The sequence below is a fragment of the Drosophila simulans genome, chromosome 3L (genome assembly GCF_016746395.2).
Source record: "Drosophila simulans strain w501 chromosome 3L, Prin_Dsim_3.1, whole genome shotgun sequence".
In the NCBI taxonomy this organism is placed as follows: Eukaryota; Metazoa; Arthropoda; class Insecta; order Diptera; family Drosophilidae; genus Drosophila; species Drosophila simulans.
In genome coordinates, this window is record NC_052522.2 from 21,691,736 (window position 1) to 21,712,055 (window position 20,320).

The 20,320-nt window shown below is 45.9% G+C and overlaps 5 protein-coding genes and 1 long non-coding RNA gene across 7 annotated transcripts; 4 read left to right on the forward strand and 2 right to left on the reverse strand.

The window, feature by feature from the left end:
* Positions 1-216: 216 nt before the first annotated feature.
* LOC6739095 lies at positions 217-1,786 on the reverse strand. 2 transcript variants are annotated; one of them, XM_016169086.3, is made up of 3 exons: positions 1,666-1,786; positions 731-1,613; positions 217-625 (listed from the first exon to the last, which is right to left on the reverse strand). In XM_016169086.3, the coding sequence occupies exons 2-3, from the start codon at positions 1,598-1,600 to the stop codon at positions 524-526; spliced, it is 972 nt and encodes a 323-aa protein (XP_016032937.1). In that variant the 5' UTR covers positions 1,601-1,613; positions 1,666-1,786; the 3' UTR covers positions 217-523. The 2 variants fall into 2 exon arrangements, with proteins under 2 accessions (XP_016032937.1, XP_016032936.1); XM_016169085.3 differs by having other exon boundaries at positions 217-1,613; positions 1,666-1,785.
* A 68-nt stretch (positions 1,787-1,854) lies between these two features.
* LOC27206205 (dnaJ homolog subfamily B member 4) lies at positions 1,855-3,062 on the reverse strand. The gene has a single exon (XM_016169084.3). The coding sequence runs from the start codon at positions 2,847-2,849 to the stop codon at positions 2,463-2,465; it is 387 nt and encodes a 128-aa protein (XP_016032938.1). The 5' UTR covers positions 2,850-3,062; the 3' UTR covers positions 1,855-2,462.
* Positions 3,063-3,200: 138 nt separating this feature from the next.
* LOC6739097 (60S acidic ribosomal protein P0) lies at positions 3,201-4,712 on the forward strand. Its single transcript, XM_039293918.2, has 3 exons — positions 3,201-3,360; positions 3,472-3,565; positions 3,640-4,712. Exons 2-3 carry the CDS (start codon positions 3,512-3,514, stop codon positions 4,537-4,539), a joined length of 954 nt encoding a protein of 317 aa, XP_039149852.1. The 5' UTR covers positions 3,201-3,360; positions 3,472-3,511; the 3' UTR covers positions 4,540-4,712.
* A 2,935-nt stretch (positions 4,713-7,647) lies between these two features.
* Positions 7,648-7,807, forward strand: LOC120284801. Its single transcript, XM_039293920.2, has one exon. It carries the CDS (start codon positions 7,673-7,675, stop codon positions 7,778-7,780), a length of 108 nt encoding a protein of 35 aa, XP_039149854.1. The 5' UTR covers positions 7,648-7,672; the 3' UTR covers positions 7,781-7,807.
* Positions 7,808-10,089: 2,282 nt separating this feature from the next.
* On the forward strand, positions 10,090-10,456 carry LOC27207855 (male-specific opa-containing protein). The gene has a single exon (XM_039293919.2). It carries the CDS (start codon positions 10,120-10,122, stop codon positions 10,330-10,332), a length of 213 nt encoding a protein of 70 aa, XP_039149853.1. The 5' UTR covers positions 10,090-10,119; the 3' UTR covers positions 10,333-10,456.
* A 537-nt stretch (positions 10,457-10,993) lies between these two features.
* Positions 10,994-11,838, forward strand: LOC120284803. The gene is made up of 2 exons (XR_005544049.1): positions 10,994-11,281; positions 11,336-11,838. It is a non-coding gene; the product is annotated as an uncharacterized LOC120284803 (long non-coding RNA).
* The last annotated feature ends 8,482 nt before the right edge of the window (positions 11,839-20,320 follow it).

The following is a 20,320-nucleotide window of genomic DNA, read 5'->3' on the forward strand; positions in this document are numbered from 1 at the left end:
GCCGCGCAGCAAGTGCCGATCAACTCTACCAGCCTTCATGGAAGGGATTTTCTTACATGTCCCTTCTTCATCATATTCTCTAATGTCCTATTCACACTGGCGTGCATTACATTGTCATCTCTCTCTAACACACTATGACAACCCGATCGGACCTCACTCAGCTGCAGAGGCTCGACAGAATTTTACCGTATAGCTGTATATATATAACCAAATCCGTTGCAGAGTATGAAAACAATATTTTAGAAAATTTATTTTGGAAAAGTATATATTGTTTGTTTTAGCTTACTGGGACACCCGTAAATGTCGGGGAATTATTTGGCCACCCTTTTATTTTAATTTTCTGTTTACTTGTGGAACTTCTCATGTTTTAGGACTTGCCTTTAGATTTTGGCGCCGCTCTGTTTGAGTTGCCTTATACGCGTTTTTAGCGGAGTCACCAATGGAATTTTTCAATTTTCGGTCCATACCCAAGTGGCGGCGACTCCCTTGAAAAGAGTGTCTTTGGAGGCGTCTAAGGGTGGGACTAAAGGAGCTTCCTAAAGCGTCCGGCCAAAGCACGCAAATACGAAGATATTTTAGAGTTTTTGGAGTTATGAACCAAACCAGCAATGGTTGCCTGTGGTGCCTTGCCCCATTTCGGTGTAGTTGCCCAATTTAGAAGAGAGCGCAAGTATGACACCGCTGGGGACGAATATGTTTTGAAAGCTGAAGATGGTCCAGCTCGTGGTGCCTTGCCCCATTTCGGTGTAGTTGCCCAATTTAGAAGAGAGCGCAAGTATGACACCGCTGGGGACGAATATGTTTTGAAAGCTGAAGATGGTCCAGCTCGTGATCCCTGGGAAAGTGTTTTAGCCACTGTTTCCGTAGCAGAATTCATTGAAGCTTTGCCTGGTAGGGATTTCACAGCCACGTTCGCTGCCGATGCTAAGGACGAACTGGAAGTTGCAGCAGATCCTACGGCTCCTGGGCCTCGGATTACTGTTTTGGCCACGACTTCGGCAGCCGAAGATAAGGGCGCGTTCAGAGTCCTAGGAGAAACTCGAGCATTTGCTCCTGGCACCAGTTTGCCGAGTCCCAGTATTCTTTTCGATCTCAATGCCAATAGCCCGGAGGTCAATGTCCATAGGGATCCGAGATGCGAATGGCTTAGTTCCTGCGTCACTGGAAGAGTGATTGGCCGGGGAACTGGGATCGATGGCGGCGGTTTCTGGAATACCCGGTACCCCACGTATGTACCAACCAGAATGCCTCCGATGAAGACAGCAACTTTGAGCTTTTTGTGAAAACTACCTGGCGGCGTTTCGGGTGGCATTGGGAAGAATGCATTTCCCAATTCAGACAGTTGGCAACTAGCGTTCTCGGCGGGAATAATGACTTCAAAGTCCACGGACTGCAAGCAGAAATCGTGCATGGCCCTTCTCTGATGGTCAATCAGGACGCTGTGGGCCTCGTTGATTCTAAGGAACTCCTCCGCTCCATCCTCGTTTTTGTCGGGATGATATTTCAGGGACAGCCGCCGAAAAGCTTCCTTAATCTCACTGTCGGTGGCGTTTCTCGGTAAGCCCAGAACCTGGTAGTGATCTTTGTAGACGTCGCTCATTTTTGTCGGCCACCTGCGAATATATATAATATATATTAAGAAAAGAAAAAATATACTAAGAAAACCTGAGCTAGCTGCGCTGCCAAAGATGGGTGAAATGTGTGTTATCGAAACGATGATGCTATTTGCATGGAAAAACATCGATAAAGACATCGTATCAGCCGCCCATTATTCGCCTTGGCGCCAAGAAAAAAATGTTTAAAACAATTAAATGCGTCTTTCTTTTCTACAGTTGAGAAAAAAATACCAACAAATTCGGTCCTCACTGGCAGATGCCATCATATTTTATTATGAATACGAGTCATATCATATTTTAGGTGGCCATCGAATGAGTACTATAATGCGAGTGGGAAGAGAAACATCTAAAAATATGTCATTTTTTTTCAGAACAACAAACCGTTAAAAAATTTGATTTACAAATTGTATTTCCGTCTTATGTGGAGCATACTATACGTAGTAGCAGACTGGCTCTGCTTATTGAACTTTGAATAAGCAACTGCCTTAAATTTTCTCTACTATATTGTTTTTTTTTTTTAATATTTATATCGCATAAACGTTTTTTAAATCGCAAAAACTAAACATGTCATTAAAAACGTGATTTTTGTATGCTATTAGTTCGTTCTCCAATATTTATCCGTTTTATCATTCGATTTGGCTAAAGCTATGTCTATTTTCGAGCAAAAGTTGGCGGCACTTCATAATCTTTGTTTATCTTACTAAATAAATAAATTAATCAATAATTAACGCAGGATGCATTAGATCAACAGTCAATAATTAAGTTCCTATAAATTAATCTTAAAGACTATTCAACGAAGAACTCTAGATACGCGAGATTGCTTCACCAAGCCCTTGGATCCTTAGGTCATTCCGAGGAGGATCCATCGCCGTGGGAATCCTTTTTTTTCCGGTTGAAGAACTGGAATGTCTTGTAGGCGGCAAACGCAAAGAGCACAGTTCCACCGACGGCGCACATGAAGGGGAGCATGTCTGACGTGGGGTGGGCGAAGGTCGCAGCCGGCTCGTCATCACATTTGAGTCCCTCCTCGCCGTGCTGGTCGTATATCTCGCGCTTTTCCTTGTCGGAGAGCACTTCGAAGGCGGCCACCACCTCCCTAAACTGCTCCTCGGCCTGCGGATGGTCGTTCTTGTCCGGATGGTAGCGGAGAGCCATCCGGCGGTATCCCTTCTTGACGTCTTCACTGGACGCATTCCTCTCGATGCCCAGAATCTTGTAGTAATCTTTACCCATTGTGGCGAAATGGGATTCTCCTTGTGCTGGCTGAGATGGTCGTCCAGCGGTGTTGTGCCGTGTATAGAATGTGAGGCAGCGCGTCGACTTGTTGGTGCTTATGTGGTATTGCGAGTATATATTGCGGATTCGATTCGCGGATTAAACACAATATTACAAATAAACAGAAACTAACAGTCAATCGATAAGTTATCGCCCGACAGTGGCCAGAGTGACCCTACCTTACCACCAGAAGCACTGTTAGTTAACAGAAGGTATTCTGACAAGCGTAGCAGCTGTATAGCAGCATTACTAGCCTATTAGTAATCTATGATTTGATAAATCTTTCTTTTCGAGTACGTTATAAGGAATTACATATTACGAAGAAGGAAAATATTCATATCGCTTATCGGATTTGGTATTTTTCCCGACCGTGCGGTATCTTATTCGCCACCGAAGCGGTCACACTGGCTGCCGCCGCCAACTTCCCTCTTTCCGTTCTGTGAGCGAAAACCGAAAAGTCTGTGCTTTGGTAAGTGTTGCTAAAAGTTCGGAATAATGTTGCATCCCGACCATTTTCGGGTCCATAACTGTTCCACTGTGTTGGTCCAGCACCGACTAATCGTTATCACGTATTTCACAGTTCTTAAATTCACCCGACGAGTCCCTAATACACAATCAAAATGGTTAGGGAGAACAAGGCAGCGTGGAAGGCTCAGTACTTCATCAAGGTTGTGGTAAGTATAGAACCGACTAGAAATAGCTTACTAGCTCGCGCCTGGCTTATGCTGTTAACTGATCCCTCCTCCAGGAACTGTTCGATGAGTTCCCAAAATGCTTCATCGTGGGCGCCGACAACGTGGGCTCCAAGCAGATGCAGAACATCCGTACCAGCCTGCGTGGACTGGCCGTCGTGCTTATGGGCAAGAACACCATGATGCGCAAGGCCATCCGCGGTCATCTGGAGAACAACCCGCAGCTGGAGAAGCTGCTGCCCCACATCAAGGGCAACGTGGGCTTCGTGTTCACCAAGGGCGATCTCGCAGAGGTGCGCGACAAGCTGTTGGAGTCTAAGGTGCGCGCCCCCGCCCGTCCCGGCGCTATTGCCCCTCTGCACGTCATTATCCCGGCCCAGAACACCGGCTTGGGACCCGAGAAGACCAGTTTCTTCCAGGCCCTGTCCATCCCGACCAAGATTTCCAAGGGAACAATTGAAATCATCAACGATGTGCCCATCCTGAAGCCCGGCGACAAGGTCGGCGCCTCCGAGGCGACACTGCTCAACATGTTGAACATCTCGCCCTTCTCGTACGGTCTGATTGTCAACCAGGTCTACGATTCCGGCTCGATCTTCTCGCCCGAGATCCTGGACATCAAGCCCGAGGACCTGCGCGCCAAGTTCCAACAGGGAGTGGCCAACCTGGCCGCCGTTTGTTTGTCCGTGGGCTACCCCACCATCGCCTCGGCCCCGCACAGCATTGCCAACGGATTCAAGAACCTGCTGGCCATTGCTGCCACCACCGAGGTGGAGTTCAAGGAGGCGACCACCATCAAGGAGTACATCAAGGACCCCAGCAAGTTCGCCGCCGCTGCTTCGGCTTCGGCTGCCCCCGCCGCCGGCGGAGCTGCCGAGAAGAAGGAGGAGGCCAAGAAGCCCGAGTCCGAATCAGAGGAGGAGGACGATGATATGGGCTTCGGTCTGTTCGACTAAGCTGGATTCCGATTGCAGGATGCCCTCTGCGGCGCCCGCGGACCATCGCTTCCGCTTTCGGCGTTTACCCACTAAGACCCTCTGTTATGTTTTCTATGTGCAAATTATTGCCGCGGTTTGACGGACCCAATGGCAAGTTGCATTAAACATGCTGTAAACTGCTCGGAAGCGCACTCAACTGTCTTTTAAACTTGCACGCGATTCGAGGGGTGGACATGGTGGGATTCGGACTCCAAAATCCGAAGGCTTGCGACATTTCATTCCCCTTTAAATATCCGAGCGACGGCAGGTGCCGCCTGCAGCTGCTCTCGGTCATCCGGATATTTACAAAGTAATTACTTGCGATAAAATGAATTTCACAAGATGAGAAAAGTTTAAAGTTTCTGCTGCCGTCGTCGGCTGCGACTTTTGCGATTTCTTTTGCTTTTCGCAAAGGACATCGTCGACGGAGGAGAGACGCTCATAAAAATTCAATTTGTCTTGACAAAATACGCAAGAAATTAAGAATGTGCCAAGTGGCGGCAAAAGAAACTTTCCTTCCCTTTTTCCCAGTTTCCTGCACATTTCTTCCTCTGCTCGTCTGGCGAGCGAAAATGAGTTACGCGACTGGGGCGTGAAAGTGCCACGCCCTCGCGGCGATGTGTCGCGCTCGGTGCGCAGGAGGGGGGGAGGGGGTGGTCAGGAGGTGGGAGCTGGCGGAGCAGGAGCCACGGGCCAAGTTAAACACTGCATAAATAGCCGGGCCGAAATGAAAGGCCCTGACGAAAATAAATCCTCCGCAGGCCTCTTTGGGCCTCAGAGATGGGATCGTGAGCCACCTCGGAAGTAGTTGGGTCGTAGGCTATACAGTCTATGTATGTTATAGGGTTATTATACCCTCCTTGGCAGAGCCCTCTCGACTCTTCGAAATTGTGGGAAAATGTCTGGAAATTTTGCCAAAAAAAAGTACCATTCGTTAAAAATGTTTTGGTATATATGTAATATATATGAAATAATTGGCGTGCCCCACCGAAAAACCTTAAATGGTATAAAAAGGCTCGAACCATTGGGTGTCTTTATTTTAAATTACCCTTCGGAAGGATTACCACGTGCGTGTCACGTGGTCATCCCTAGACTCGGTATGTTAGAGTCCCATTTGGTTTTGAGATAAATTAATAAAGACATTGCATAATTTCAGGCGCCGCTGGCGTCAAATATACACAGGAATTAGCATAAACTGTGGGGCGGCTGACCAGCCCCGCACCGCACCACCCCGGATACCCCACCCACCGAACCACCCATCGCTTGCCACTCAATCAGCAAGCGGCAAGCGGCATTTGAAATCAAAATGCGATTGGCAAAATGATTTGCTTCAATTTTTGTGATGCGCATAATAAATGAAGTTTGGACATTTGGACAATTGATTGGGACAGCAGCCATGCGGTGGCCTGCGCAGGGGCAGATCGGGCCGGGAAATCCGGAAGGAGTGGTCCGAGGGACCCATACAGACAATGTACGATATACCACACATCGCATCGCATCACATCACATCACACACTCCATCGCAATGTTTGCCATGCACAACAAAATGTGGAGCAGTCGACAGATTCGAAATCTGATTCTGATTCAGATTCAGATTCGAGTTCAGGACTCCGGTCCAAGTGCCAAGCCCCTCCGCCGACCGGGAATCCCCCGAAACTGGACTCGATTTCGGCTATCCAATGCGCACAGATAGATTTGTATGCATATTTTTGCTCTGGCATTTCGTTTGTGTGCTAAACATGTGAATGCCATCGATATAACGATGCTGCTCCTGCTCCTGCTTCTGCTCTTGATCCTGCTCTTGGTCCTGCTCCTGCTCCTGGTCCTGTCGTGCATGCTCCCCAAGTTCCCCATCCGCCTCCCCCTGTGCGCTCAGCTGTGATTTGTTTGCCCAAAAGATTTGGAGCAAAACGGTTTAATTCTTGTGGAATGGCTTAAACGATTCCTGTTCCTGCCGGCGAATTCTAACAGCGCACTGCGAACCGGAAACGGAATTTCCAAACGGACTTAGCTCCAGCAAACTCTAAATGACTTCACTCGCGAGAATATGTTTGGACATACGCTACTCGGCATCAAAGGATCAAGTGGTTTACTTAGCCAAAGTTCTGATCAACAAAATGTAATCAGGGACTGCAGTTGTTGTTGTATGGCATGCGTGCCTCGACTATCAGATACTCGTTAGTGGAGTAAATAACTTGAGTCGTTCTTATACATGCACTTCAACAGTTAGTATAATTCTGCATGAATTGCTTAAGTATTTTTCCTACTATAGTTGACAGCTAGGAATTGATTTTCTTCACTTTAAAGCGAAATATAAAGTGCTTGAATCCAGTGAGCATTTGAAGCGGGAGCCAAACCCCCGCAAATGGGCGAAACTTTGGTTAGCATCAGCCGGCTGGATCCGAGATGATAACTGAAACAGAAATCTATTTTCCGACTGACTGACGTGCAATACAAATACATTTTCCGAGATGTGCCATGAGGTGGGGCGGTGAGGCGGTGTGGGGGGAGGACGGCACGAAAGGGGAGCCGAAAAAACGAAATAATGGAGATCGGGAAACATTCACGGGATTGTTTGTCGGGTAGCAGGGGCTGCTGCCGACCACGCCCCCACCCACGCCTCCACGCCCATGCATCCGCCGGCACAACATGCTCAATTTAGTCTCGTCACATCAAAATGTTTGCTCATCGCTCTGTTTGCCGAGGCTGGTTTTGTAGTTGCGGACGGGGAATAATTTGGGGCGCTTACCGCGTATAATTTATCTATGCATATGTTTTGAGATGCCAACAACAGCACGAGCTCGCGCTGAGGTAGCCCGAAAGTGGAGCCCTGCCCCACATAAATCACAGTCAACAGCACGCATACGCAGGCTCAGCCAGCAACTCACCCAGCAGTCACCCTGCGAACCACCCACTCGCGCACCACCCACAACACCCCTTTCGTGTCGTGCTTAGCCTCTGGCCTAATCGACGGAAAATCGGAGGGTGTCTGCGTCTGCAACTTGCCGCATTAGGCACGGATCGCGATTCTTTCCGCTCGATCTTAGCGCCGTCCGAAGAAAGGCTATATAAGGCCACGCGCGAGTCGCTTGGGTAACTCTTCTCATTCGGAATGAAGCTCCTTTCAGCCGCACTGGTCCTGCTCATGTCCTCGGCCTTGGCCACGGCACAGAAGAATGTGAACACGAATGAAAACAACATCGTGATTGGAAAAGTTTGAAATAAATACATATGTAATTAAACTGAAGGTGGCACTTTTCGTTGTGGATAGTACTAATGCGTACTTTGGGTTATGTCCCAGTTCGTTTTGGAAGGAGGGTATCTGAACTTATATGAACCCCACTTATTAATTCATATATACATAGATAATATATTAAATAAAATAGTATATAAAATGTATTTTGTAAGAGCGTTAAATCAGCGCAATCACTTTAAATAAGCTTATCCCGGCTTGGGGGCCTCGAAATCGGGACGGGACGCTTCAATAAGATGCAGGGGCTCCTTGGGACAGTGCTAACGGTTGTGTTAACGGTAACAATAAACGACAAAACCCGTTACGACGAGCGATGATTGCAAGCCAAACGAGCAATTAAAAAGCCGTGCGCCGAGGGAGTTGCCACCCAAGGCCCACATCCTAGAGAGGGAGGCACTCCGGTCCTTGCCACGTACGAGGCATAACCTTTTGGCCTCCATCTCAGCACAGCTGTCACCGAGCGCGCGTGTGTGCGGGTGTGTGTGTGTGGGGGGTATCCTTCGAATCCAGGAACCCTCGGATGCTCGTGCTCCTTGGAGGCATTTTTACGGCACCCGTTTTTACGCTGGAAGCGGGAATTTTCACGTTGGGTATTTGAAATATGCACGTAATATTGCAAAATTTTAACCGTATATCTTGCATAATTAACTGAGAAAATACTTAGAGCACGAATGAAGGGGCAGGGGGGCAAGGGGGCGAAGGGGGCTTCTCCGCCGCCAGGCATTTATACCGCAGCTTCCAAATCTCTTGCAGAGGAGCGAATGAAACTTTTGCAATGATACTTTCGGTCCGCAGGCCACCCATCCTCATCCCGCCACCCAGGTTGTGTGGAATTTTTAATCTGCCATAGAACCCGCCATGGAGCTGAGAGCTCTGTGCTGATCCCACACTGAGAAAAATAGTAAGTACTCCTGCAGAATGGTATTATGACATATGGACAGCGCCTCTCCTGACCATTTCAATCAATAGAGTTATGGAGAAATTGAACCAAAGGATACCACCTGATAGAGCAGATTACTTTTGCGTAATAAAACTGGGAAATCTGTTTAATTATTTCATATTGTTAATCCATCCAGTTTAATGTTTTTTTCTGGGTGTACTCCTCGTGGCGTTTACACAGGGTCATGTATCTTTCTTTACTGCGCAGCTTTGCATCTTTACGCTTTGCTTAAATATTTTAATTTTTATTGGTCGGAGTTTGCCAACTGTCTTTGGCCGTCGTTGGGTATATGGAAAGGAGGCTCTTCGGCTTTGATAAAGCTGTTAAAAGTGTGTTTATTTTCTGGTGCTTAGAACTGCTGCCGCCCCACAGATAAACTCGTATATAAATGTCTTTTCCAGCTGAACTCGGCCGAATTCGCGGCTCCCGGAGTAGGAAGATGATCCAGAACCAGGTGACCGACGCATAGACCACCGTCGAGGCACAGCTGCACTCTAATAGCCATAATCATAGGCCATAATGACTACTCCTCGTTCCGGGTCTGGGCCGAAAAACTCGATCTTTAGCAGGTGGAACTTTGAGAATGACATCGAACCGAGGTGTGTGTGTGTCATTTGCATAAGAGTAAAGTTCACCCACTCGGATGGTTGGAAATGCAACCTGGCAAAAGTTTTTGCCAAATTTAAATTATAAATAAGCTCAGGGCGGGTCGAAGGGCCAACCAACCAACGAGACCATGAGGAGGAGCAGGAGCAGCAGCACTTGCCTTCCGAAACAAAACCTCATATGCATCGAAACGTAATGGCAAAAAGGATTTTAAGTGAAGTTGAAGTTGACTACACGACCGCATTGAGGGAGTGCCCCGCCCCCTCTGCTCCTCCGCCCCAAATATTCGCATCCCCCGAGACCACTTACACCATTGCAGTTGCGTGGAAAGTTTGCCGGGTGGAGCGGGATGGTCGATGGAAGGTGGGCGGGGCGGGGTCCCAAAAATAAGCTCAAAGTGAGAACTGAACGCGGCATATTCCGCCCCAGCAGACAAAGTGCAAAGCCCTTCCCCACACCCCTCGATGCAGTGTGTATATCTTTCATGTGTGCGGTGTATCTTTCGGGTTGGAGCAACCACCAGACAACCACAGGCAACAGGGAACGCAAGCTTAAATGTCATGTAAAATGTTTCCACTTACACAAATTACTGTGTATAATTTAATTTTGCCACAGGCCGGCTGGAAGCCGAATCTGTCCCACGAGCGAGATCATCGCCAGACATACGATTTGCATTGGTTCCACCTATTGGCTCCACCGGATCAGTGAGAGCTATAAAGGGCCCCACCGCTTCCGCCCTGGCATTCATACCATACTGGCCATGAACTTCCTACAGATCGGCGTGCTGTTCGTCCTGGTCGCGGTGGCCTTGGCCAGACCACAGGAGGATCCGGCTAATCTGCCAGCTCCAGAGGCAGCAGCAGAACCGCCAGCAGCAGCACCACCAGCTGCAGCACCACCAGCTGCAGCCGCTCCAGCGGGTGGCTCCGGTAGAAAGAAAAATGTCAATCACAACGTTATAACCATTGGATAGAATTCTTCGGAAGGAAGGAGGCCACAATCTTGATTTAAGAACACATTGGGGGCATTAAGAAAAGCGTAATATATGTATATGGGCGTATAGCTGCGTTAATAAATTATTTTTATTTGCGTCGCAATGTGAGGTAATTCTTTCAATTCACTATACAAAAGCAGTTTACTGCTTGCCGCAGAACTCGCGGAACTTCATCTCTATGAAACGGAATTTAGCTAAGTAAAGGGTATCTAATAGTCGCGGGCACTGAACTTCAGCGTTTTGTGTTGTTCTTCAGTTTTACTCCGCTTTAGGTTTTTCAACTAAGGCTTTTATACTTAAAACGCCTAAACTGTGCTTTTTTTGTGAAACTCATCATCATTGGATTTTTCTCAATAACAAGTTGGGCATTTCTCCCAATTTAGCCCATAAAGCAGTTTACTGCTTGTATTGCTCTGACACTGCATGTAGCTGAGTAAGGGGTATCTGATAGTTGCGATATTGGACTTTATCGTTGTGTCTTGTTTTTCAGTTCTACTTCGTTTTAGATTTTTTACATAAGGCCTGAAAACTGGAACTAATTTTTGTGAAACCATCCACTTAAACAAAGGATTAACTACTTCAGGGTCCAATAAAATGCATATCACATTTACTTTAGTTATTATAGCGATAATAGCGACCATATGAGACCCATAAGGAACTCTTCAGAGTCGAAAGAAAATCAATTTACTAGTTCGCTGTTTTGGCAGATGCATAATTGGCACTGGAACTAAAGTATTCAATAAATTGTGATTTTAGTGCATTGTGCTAGGGTTGGTAATTTCTCCAGTAATTCGATTGATTCCGCTTGGCGGTCAATCAAGTAGAGTAACGAAACATCTGTTTTCCGAATTAACAATAAAATAGTAACCCCTATATGAAGGGTTACGCTTCTGCCCACTCAACTCTACGTTGCCACCAGGTCCCAGAGGTCTAGTTCTTCTAACGCAATCTATCCATTAAAGCGCATCCGAATTCTCTCCAGATATTCATCACTTAAGACAGCAGTAACCAGTATGATGTTCCCCCGTTGCCTGCACCTCCCCTCCCGCGACCCATGTGCTGTTAACCCTTTCGAAGCTCTGGCATTTTTGGGCCAAATGAAGCATTCCGCTTTGGGTTCGGGGCGACGAGGGGTCTCATGTGTGATACGGTTGACAGACTTTTAGCTTCATTGCTTGATTTGTTTAAATGTCTTTACTGTGTTTGGTTTATGGTTTCGGTGGCGTGGTGGGGGCTTCAAGGCTTCAAGGCTTGGATGCTAGGAGGCTTGGAGGGGGGTGGCTTGGGGGAGCTGAGGGTTGGGACCAAAAAATCTTGTTTTTGACGAGGAAAACTTTGTCGTCCATTGCATTTGCTGATGGATCATAGATACAAAAAGTTATTTGCACAAGCTGATATCACCCCTCCCCATCTTCCGCTTCCGCTTTCTGTTGGCTTTGTAAATGTCAACATATGCATATAATAATAAAAACAAATATGACCGAACTCTCTGACAGCTTGGCTCAGCACATTTTCCAGTCGCCCTCCCACAGCCAAGGAAACCGAGTGTGTGCTGATAGGCAGATGCGGATACAGATACATTTGTATCTGGCGCATGCATAATGTATAAATAGCTCACATTAATTAATTGCCTTGCCAAGTAATAACATGATTAACATCCAAACGAGATTTGCCGTCCCAGCCATTTCATTCACTTTTCGGCCCGACTGCAGCCAATTAACCCTTGGCCATGTTATCCGTCGGGCCAGGAACTTTTCGGCTATGTTTGCCCTCAAAGTATCTGAAAGTTATTTGAACATCTAATGAGCATGGATATGGCTTAATGAATTTGCTGCATAGGCGTGTTTTGGGTATGCAAATTAAGTCGGATGGTTTCCTTTGAAGATTTCAGTTTTACGATCTGTACGGATTTCCCAAGACGTTATCACTAATTTATTAATTTATTTTACAAAAATATATATATTTCGTTAAGACCAACAATATTATGATAAGATAAAGCTGTTCGTATAAGCAGGAGAAGAATTACAAATCTACTTGTAGCTGTGGTCCCAATAATCCTGCTTGTATTTTCGAGTTCCGCTCGTTTGTTTACACTTAAGTAAAATCTGTGTGGGTTTCATTCCAGCGTCTTAGCATTTTGGGCACAAACAAATTACTCGAACTCAGCAAAAAGTGAGAATCCTTGAGACAGACAGTCTGCCCGAGGGAGAAAGGAAGCTAGGAAGCTGGCTGCGGCAGGTTGCACGTTGCAGATTGCTAAAATCTGAATTACCCGAAGAAATTGTAACAAATACAAAAGTCAATGGTGCTGCAAAAAGAAGTTTTCAGCTGTCTTCCACTGGCAGAAGGTAAATCTTGCAAGCCAAAACTTTCAACTTGCTTAAATAAACCCCGAGCTGCCAACCGAAACACACACAAGCACACTCGCACACAGCCTAGAAAGGGGTGGAGATTTAAGGGAGGGGTGGGATGGAGGGAGCGAGGGGCTCTAAGCTGATTTTACACATGCACACATGCTGGGGCAGGACTCTTAGAACTTCAGGACTCCGATTCAGGTTCTGAATGTTTCCGATTTGCCCTCTCGCTCTGCTCGCATTTTCGGCAATTTGATTATCTGGCACAGTGGTGATGGATGCTCAAAAATGTAAATTTTGTGATCCAAGGTCCACATAATCGACAATATATAATCGATAAAATATAAATTGATAGTTTTGATAATAATATATATTCTTAAGTTTTAGCACCATAGAACAATGTAGCTACAAAGAGCAAGTTTTAAAGTTTTCCACAAACGATTTAGGCAATGCATATTACTGTTTAAAAATATTCTGCTTATATATACAATCTTCACTAAGATCATTGCTTATAAACAATAAGTGTCGGATTTGGTTTATTATTAGTTTTTGTGCTAGTTTTTTAGCCGAGCTGCAAGACTATAATCAATTTATGGGGCCGACTTAATATAAATGTTAAGTCTGGCAAATATCGTAAATAATAATAATTATTAAATGGATGAAAAAATGTTAAATATGGTTGTTTTTTGTTTGTTTCTAAGAACATTTATTTATTTATATCACTAATAAATACGTTGAATGCTTTTTTTTTAAATAAATGTTTCCCATAAACATTACAAATTTGTAATGATGTTAAACTTTAATTCAAATGTTAAAAAGTGAGAAGATTGTGTTGAAATATCTATTGGTTAGCATTGGTTGATTAGCTTGGGGTTTCCTTAAATTAGATTTGATTATCATTTGCCCTTTTGCATAACTATCGACTAGCCTTGTCATTTTTGAGTGGCTACCACTGTGCATCACACTCAGGTTTCTCTGTTTGTTCCGCCTCGCAGCCGAGAACGACCTTGGCAACAACAACACCAACAACAATGACGCCAACATGAGCTGATCCAACAACAACAGAAATCAATGGCATACAACTAGCCAAAGCCGAAGCCAAAAGCTCACAGTCCGCGCCGTTTCCCAATCCCCTTCCCCATTTCCCCCAATTCCTGCCCATCCTGCCCAACCAAGTTGCATGCTCAGCATTTCGTGAGCCGAGGGGGGTGCGGGGTGGCTGGAGCTTAGAGGGGGTGGTGGGTGGTTAGGGGCGGCTCGGAAGTTTGCAAGTTTTGCGCTTCCGTCGTTCGAGGATATTTGTCTGCTGAATTAATTGGAATTAGTCGCGACATGCTTATACCAAAAGTCTAGAATAAACAATAAAATGGATACCTATTCAAATAAGATTCACACACACACACTGGCACACAAATAGAGGGAGAGAGAGCGCGTGAGCGAGAGGGAAACTGAACTTGATGGGGAAACAATGCAAAGTTTTAATGAATTTTGGTTTAAGTTTTCAGCGAGGTCGAGGGTCGGGTTGAGATACACGGGGTGTGGCAAATGTCGACGAGCCCTTTGAGATTTCCTGTAAAATGTATTTGAAACGAGTAACGGAAATTGCATTATTTCAATTACAAATTCGCCGAGTTTGGGCGAGCGAAACTCGAGCAGACGGCAAACGCCGCAGGCAATTAGTCGTGTCAAAGCTTTCATTATTGTTTTGTCATATTTGCCCACCTCCCCCGACTTGCGTGTGTCATCCGCACTGTAAGCTCGTAATTAATGCATAAATATATTTATGTACATACCGGCGAGGCGGCAGAGAGGAATAGATTTTATTCAACTAGAGCTGGGCGAAATCTGAGCTGGATTCCGCCTCACAATCGCCCTGCATTCCAATTGTTGTGGCAGCAACAAAGCCAAACAAATGGACTGTGATCAGCTCCCCGCCGGGAAATTCACAGGGGAAGGGCGTCTAACCGACGAAGGCTTTTCCGGCCGCTCCCCAAAGAACTTTCAACAATCACAGCGAGTGCCCGAAATGTCCTCGGGCGAGACTCGTCACTTCCAAAAAATATGCACTGCGAACAAAAGGGTTATACAATTTAAGGGACATTGAAGTCACAATCCAGTATGAATTTATAGTGTGTACTTAAACGCGTATAGATCGTATAGATAAATATTCAAAGCCATGGAGCATTTTTGGAGTAATTTCCATTTTTTTGCTACTTTTGTGGCACTCTAGTTCTTAGATATCCCAAGATAATGCTGACAAATACGTACATAATCGTTTCTCTTCTTTATTTCTTAAAACATAGTTGGCCCTGCTCCTTTAATCTGTTTTTAAGGACCATCCCACCGTCATTTCTTTCAGTGACTCGAGATGCACTCTAGTTCCTGCTCGGTTGGAATTATGTTGCCATAAGGCTCGCACTCGGACAACTAACTCCCTGAAATGGAAATGCAATGAATTGATTTCAGAGTTCGTTTCGGTCGCTCTGAAACTTTGACTATAAGTTTAAATGGAGTTAATGCGCCTCGGGGCCAAATTAGTCGTGAGTGTCGGGGAAATAATGACAGAATGCTGAGTGTTGAGTGTTGAGTGTTGAGTGCTGGTGCTGGTGCCGAAGGACTCCGCACTCCGGAGGGCTGATTAGTGTCGATATTGGCGCGACTGTTCATCGCGCCGCTTGATCTTTAATCTATCGCAATATTGGCTCAGCTTTTAACCAATTTGCTTTGTTGTGATGGCAAAGTGCCCGGCCATTATGCACACCCATGTGTGCGGGTGTGTGAGTATACTCATAGTGTACTCATACGTTTTCGTTTGATTGTTTTTGTGCGCCGGCATTTTGTTGCCGCTGGTATAAAAAACGCCGCCCAACATTATCATTGTTCAATTAAACTTTTCAACTGAAAATCGGCTTTTGTTTTATCGCCGCCGATGCCGCCTGTCCTGGCCAATGCCAAAAACACAAACACCCACACACACAGAGACGCAAAAGGACACGGCAACTGCACAGAAAAAACGGCAATGCAAAAAATAAAATCCTCTGTCTGCCATTGTTTAAAACACTCACACATCGAAGCACGGTCGTTTTTTATTTGGCAGTTCGATTTTTAATCGCCATATCAACAGATTCACGCTTGCCCGATCTACTACGCACATTAAGTACACACAGGATGGTAAATGGGGGCGGCATTCTGGGATCTGGATCTGTGTGTGGGTGGCGCCGAGTGGGTGGGTGCATGCACTACCGAGGCTTCCACAACAATAACAATTACGGCCGTTCCTAAGGACAGTGTTTTTGTTGTTTTTGCCGCTGCCGTTGCTGTACGCACAATTGTGCAAATGTGACATCATCATTTTCATGTTTATGTCGAACAAGTCAAGTGCCACTTACACACATACGCACCTCTGTTTGTATATTAATCAGTACAGTGAGGCCTCGTAGGAGGGAAGGATCACTCGCCGAGTCGAGTTGACCACCTGTCCGTCCGTATGACAATGATACGTAATGCTCCCGAGAACTACCAAATCTACAAAATGAAGAATAAGTACATACATAAGTATAATTTTCAATTATATTACTTGTTTTGCCAATTCCTATCGATATGCTAAACAAATTTTGGAAATTTGTCCATTGCAATCCCACTGGCTGGGAAGAGGGTATCTGATAGTCGAGGAGCTCGACAATGGCGTTTCTCTATATGGAATACAGTCCAACGAAAAATCAAAGTTGATTGTGAGTCGCAGCACAACATGTCGTTGTAATATCGACGTAACCCTTGAACTGGCCGATCAGGTCCGCTCACGTCCTCTCTTCTAACCCGAGAACATGCAGCAGCGGTTTTCATTAGCTAATGCACACTGTGGACACTGCAGATGTGTGGGCCGCGTAATGGATGTTCTCGATTATGCCGATTCTGTTGCTGACTGGCCTGAAAATGCAGCTTAATGAAGCAAGCGGCGCAGAGGCCTATAAAACCCACTAACTGCACCGACTTGCTTACACGACTCGTGCGCTCTTCTATGGCGTCCATCGGCGCCACTCCCCCTCCGCCCACATGGGCCCACTAATTAGTAATAAGTGGAAATTATTTCTTCAACTACATTCGAGTTTCGTGTGTGTGCAACTGTGGGAAAATAGTTCGACTGCTGCTGCCTTGCTTTCGATTCAATTCATTTCATTACATTTCATTTCGTTTCGTTTTCCTGATTGCCGTAATTAGGCAGCCATAAACAGCGATCGAGCGATGCGAGGGGGGAGGGGACATCGATACGCGGGGTAGCTGCATTAATGAACTTTGACATTGCCTCGGCTGCGCTATCGTTTAATTATTATCGCCAAATTTATGGAAATTCATTAAGATGATGACGCGATGATTGCCTAATGGCCAGCCGAAATCAAGGAACGAATCACCAAACAAATGAAGTGCTAAATCAAGCGCGTGTTTCACAACTAATGTGGGTGCTAATGGATAAGTGCGCCATTGCACAAACATCGAGAAAATGGGGTGGAAAACTCCTTGGGTTGCAAAAGACACATGTGCAAGGTGAGTTTGGTGTATTTTCCAGTGGGTTTAAAATGTAATTATGTAATACAAAACATCTTGGAATTCGCAGACTTGGAGATGGAGCTCTTCTGGCATTAAAACGCCAGTAAGGTCATTTCGAATTTTATGTTTTGTGCCTGCCGTTTAGGTCTCACAATTGCTACAATTGCCATAACGCACTAGAAAGGGACGGAAGTCGGGTGGCCGACAAGGAGGGGGACACTTTTGCATTTATTGTTTTTACGAGCTCATCTCGCTCAGTTTCCGGTCCTGCCGCCAACTCCACCACCCCCTCCACCATCCAGAGAAAACTCCAGCATGGCTAATTGAAAAATACTTTGTTGTCCAATTTTATTGCAGCGCATACACACACACGCACAAAGATACAGACACGGTAAAAAATCAATACCTAGTTACTTTTCTGAAAAAACACTTGAGTAGTTATATCATTACAAACGTATCAAATACAACTGGTATTTAGATGCATACTATGTATCTCAATTTTTTACTCAATGCTTTAACCACTATGTAATTAAATAAACTAGGTGAAAGAACGAGTATTTATTGTTATTGTGACTGAATTCCGTTGACATGTGTATATCATAAAGTCCATTAGCTTGTTTCAACAAAAGTTCGAAATATATTTAAAAGATTATTTTGTAACAATGCAAAACAATTAAAATACCATCTGGCAATTGTAGTTTTGCCGAACAAAACGAAACCCATCTGATGACCTGTGACATATGCATCCACCTCCGCATTCAGTGGCCAGATATTGAGTTTGCCCATTGGCACACTTTTTTGCAATGGCCAGTGGAGGTGGGGGGAGGTGAGTGGTGGGAGTGCTGGCGCGGGTAACCAAGTTTCAAATTCACTTTCCATACAAATTGCCCAGGCAGAGAGAGCCAGCGACGCTGGCAGTGCTAATGAAAATTAACATAAAATGCTGCTGACAGCAGCCAATCGAGCGAGCAGGCGAGGAGCTAGGCCCCCGTTCCCGTTCCCCGTTCCCAGTTCCCCTTTCCCACTCACCACCCCCTTTCGCAGTGGCATGCCGGTGTTGTCCTTGCCCCGAAAACTGCAGTCAGTGAAGATGCAGCAAACTGATTTTAATGCGATTCAACAGCTCTGCACGCGAGCCCAAAACGTTTTGCTAGTTTTCCAACTCCAGAGCCGCACAGTGGTCCGCGGACGGTGGAACTTGGAGTGAAAATAGATTGGGCTCACCTCTATTCGATCAGAATTATTTTGAACTAATATACCATCATATGAAATTAAATTTAGAATATTATGCAAGGTAAACACGTATATGTTACTATTAAATACTTCAATTTGTATAATTGAACCAGCAAGTTGGTTATGCTTTTGGCCTTAGCTGACTAGGAAGTGCTCTCCTATCTTCTTCACACCACTTGATCAGCGCAGTGGACCAGTGTGCCACATCGTCGACCGTTTTGCCAGTTAGCCTCTGGGCTCAGGCACTGGATGGCGCTGCATTTTGATGATGTGGATGAGGGTGAGGATGTGGCAGTGAATGCGGATGGGGATGGGGATGGGGACGAGGATGAGGACGGTGCTGGACGTGGCTGCGGGCCAGAGGGGGCTTGGGGGTGGATCCTGGTGTCTGGCGTGGCATGGAGCCATTGTTAAGCTTAACCAAGGTAATCTCTGTGCTTCCATCGCCTATCGTGACAAACTGACATAAATGCCCGCCGGCAGTCGGGCAGGCGCACTGAGGAAAAGACTCCGGCGAGGACGGGAGAAAGTCCAATCAACGCCCAGCTACTTGGAGCCGTGTCCTTCTGCTTTTGGTCCCCGACACATCCCTTTTCGGCCCGATTTCTGCCCTGCGGTTGCCCTACTAACTATTATTATAGCGGAGAGTGCTACAGAAATTCGGTTGTCTGCCTGGTTGGAGGCACTTGCCAAAACGCCGCCGTTTCTGCAACCATTGCGTCCGATTTGTACCACGAGGCCAAAACCCCTCGGCTTCACCGCCACCCACTTCCCGTCCATTGTGGCCTACTCGACGCCAATTGACGGAAGTTCATTGGTTAGCAAATGACAGTTTTTGTACGCTCATTAGCATTATTTGTCAGTACTGTGGTTTTCGGCTCCTCTGCATCGTAGTGAGCGACGGGGATCGTTGCGATACACATCCCACTGGATCCCTCCGTCTATCTCCATTTGTCCGGAGGCCAAACCAATGTGGAGCGCTGGATGCGGGGGATTGCACTTTCGGAGAAGGTGATTGGGCTGTCTACCAGATTATTGCTGGCGGGCTTGTTTAGAATATAGGTTAACTACTAACTGCGTCAGTTGTGGTGTGGCTTAGAAGTGATTCCAACCGATCTATACGGGAAGAAATTCAATTCAATAAGGAAATCAAATCTGAACCAGATATTTAAGTATCGAACTAAAGCGCTGTTTACCAAGCTTCATTCAAGTACAAATCTAAGACAAACTCACAGATAACTTGATGGAATTTACCTACTGATGATTCTTTGTTTTATCAGCCAGCCGACTCGTTAAGGAACTTTCCACACCCCTGTGAAATTGTTAAAACTTTCCTTAATGCCATTAGCCCACATCCAACTTTCAATGGCCACCCAACCAGAGAACTGCAAGGGTGGCACTTTTTTACCACTCGACTCACACCCTACAATTTTGTGTGCGGGTGCTACCCGCCACGCACATCGCGGGTACTTACAAACACACAGTATAAATCTGAACATGTAGACAAGACACCCCGTTGTGCGCGCACCCGAATCAATACGGTGCTCCGCGTCGCGGGTGCCGATCACACACTGCCTAAAAAGGGATGAGTGAGAAAAACACTTGTGGGTATACCGTTAAACACATGGGTGTTTCCAAAAATACTCGGGTGTTTCCAAAAATACTCGAGTGGTCTCGTAGGTAATCGAGTCACAGACAAGATGCGTAACTCCATGCGTTTTACACTCCATACGTTTACACACTATTCTTTCGGCGTGGCTCTAGACTTTGTCGAATACTTTGTAAAATGCCCTTCATCTTATTATTATATATTATTATTATTATTATTATTAATT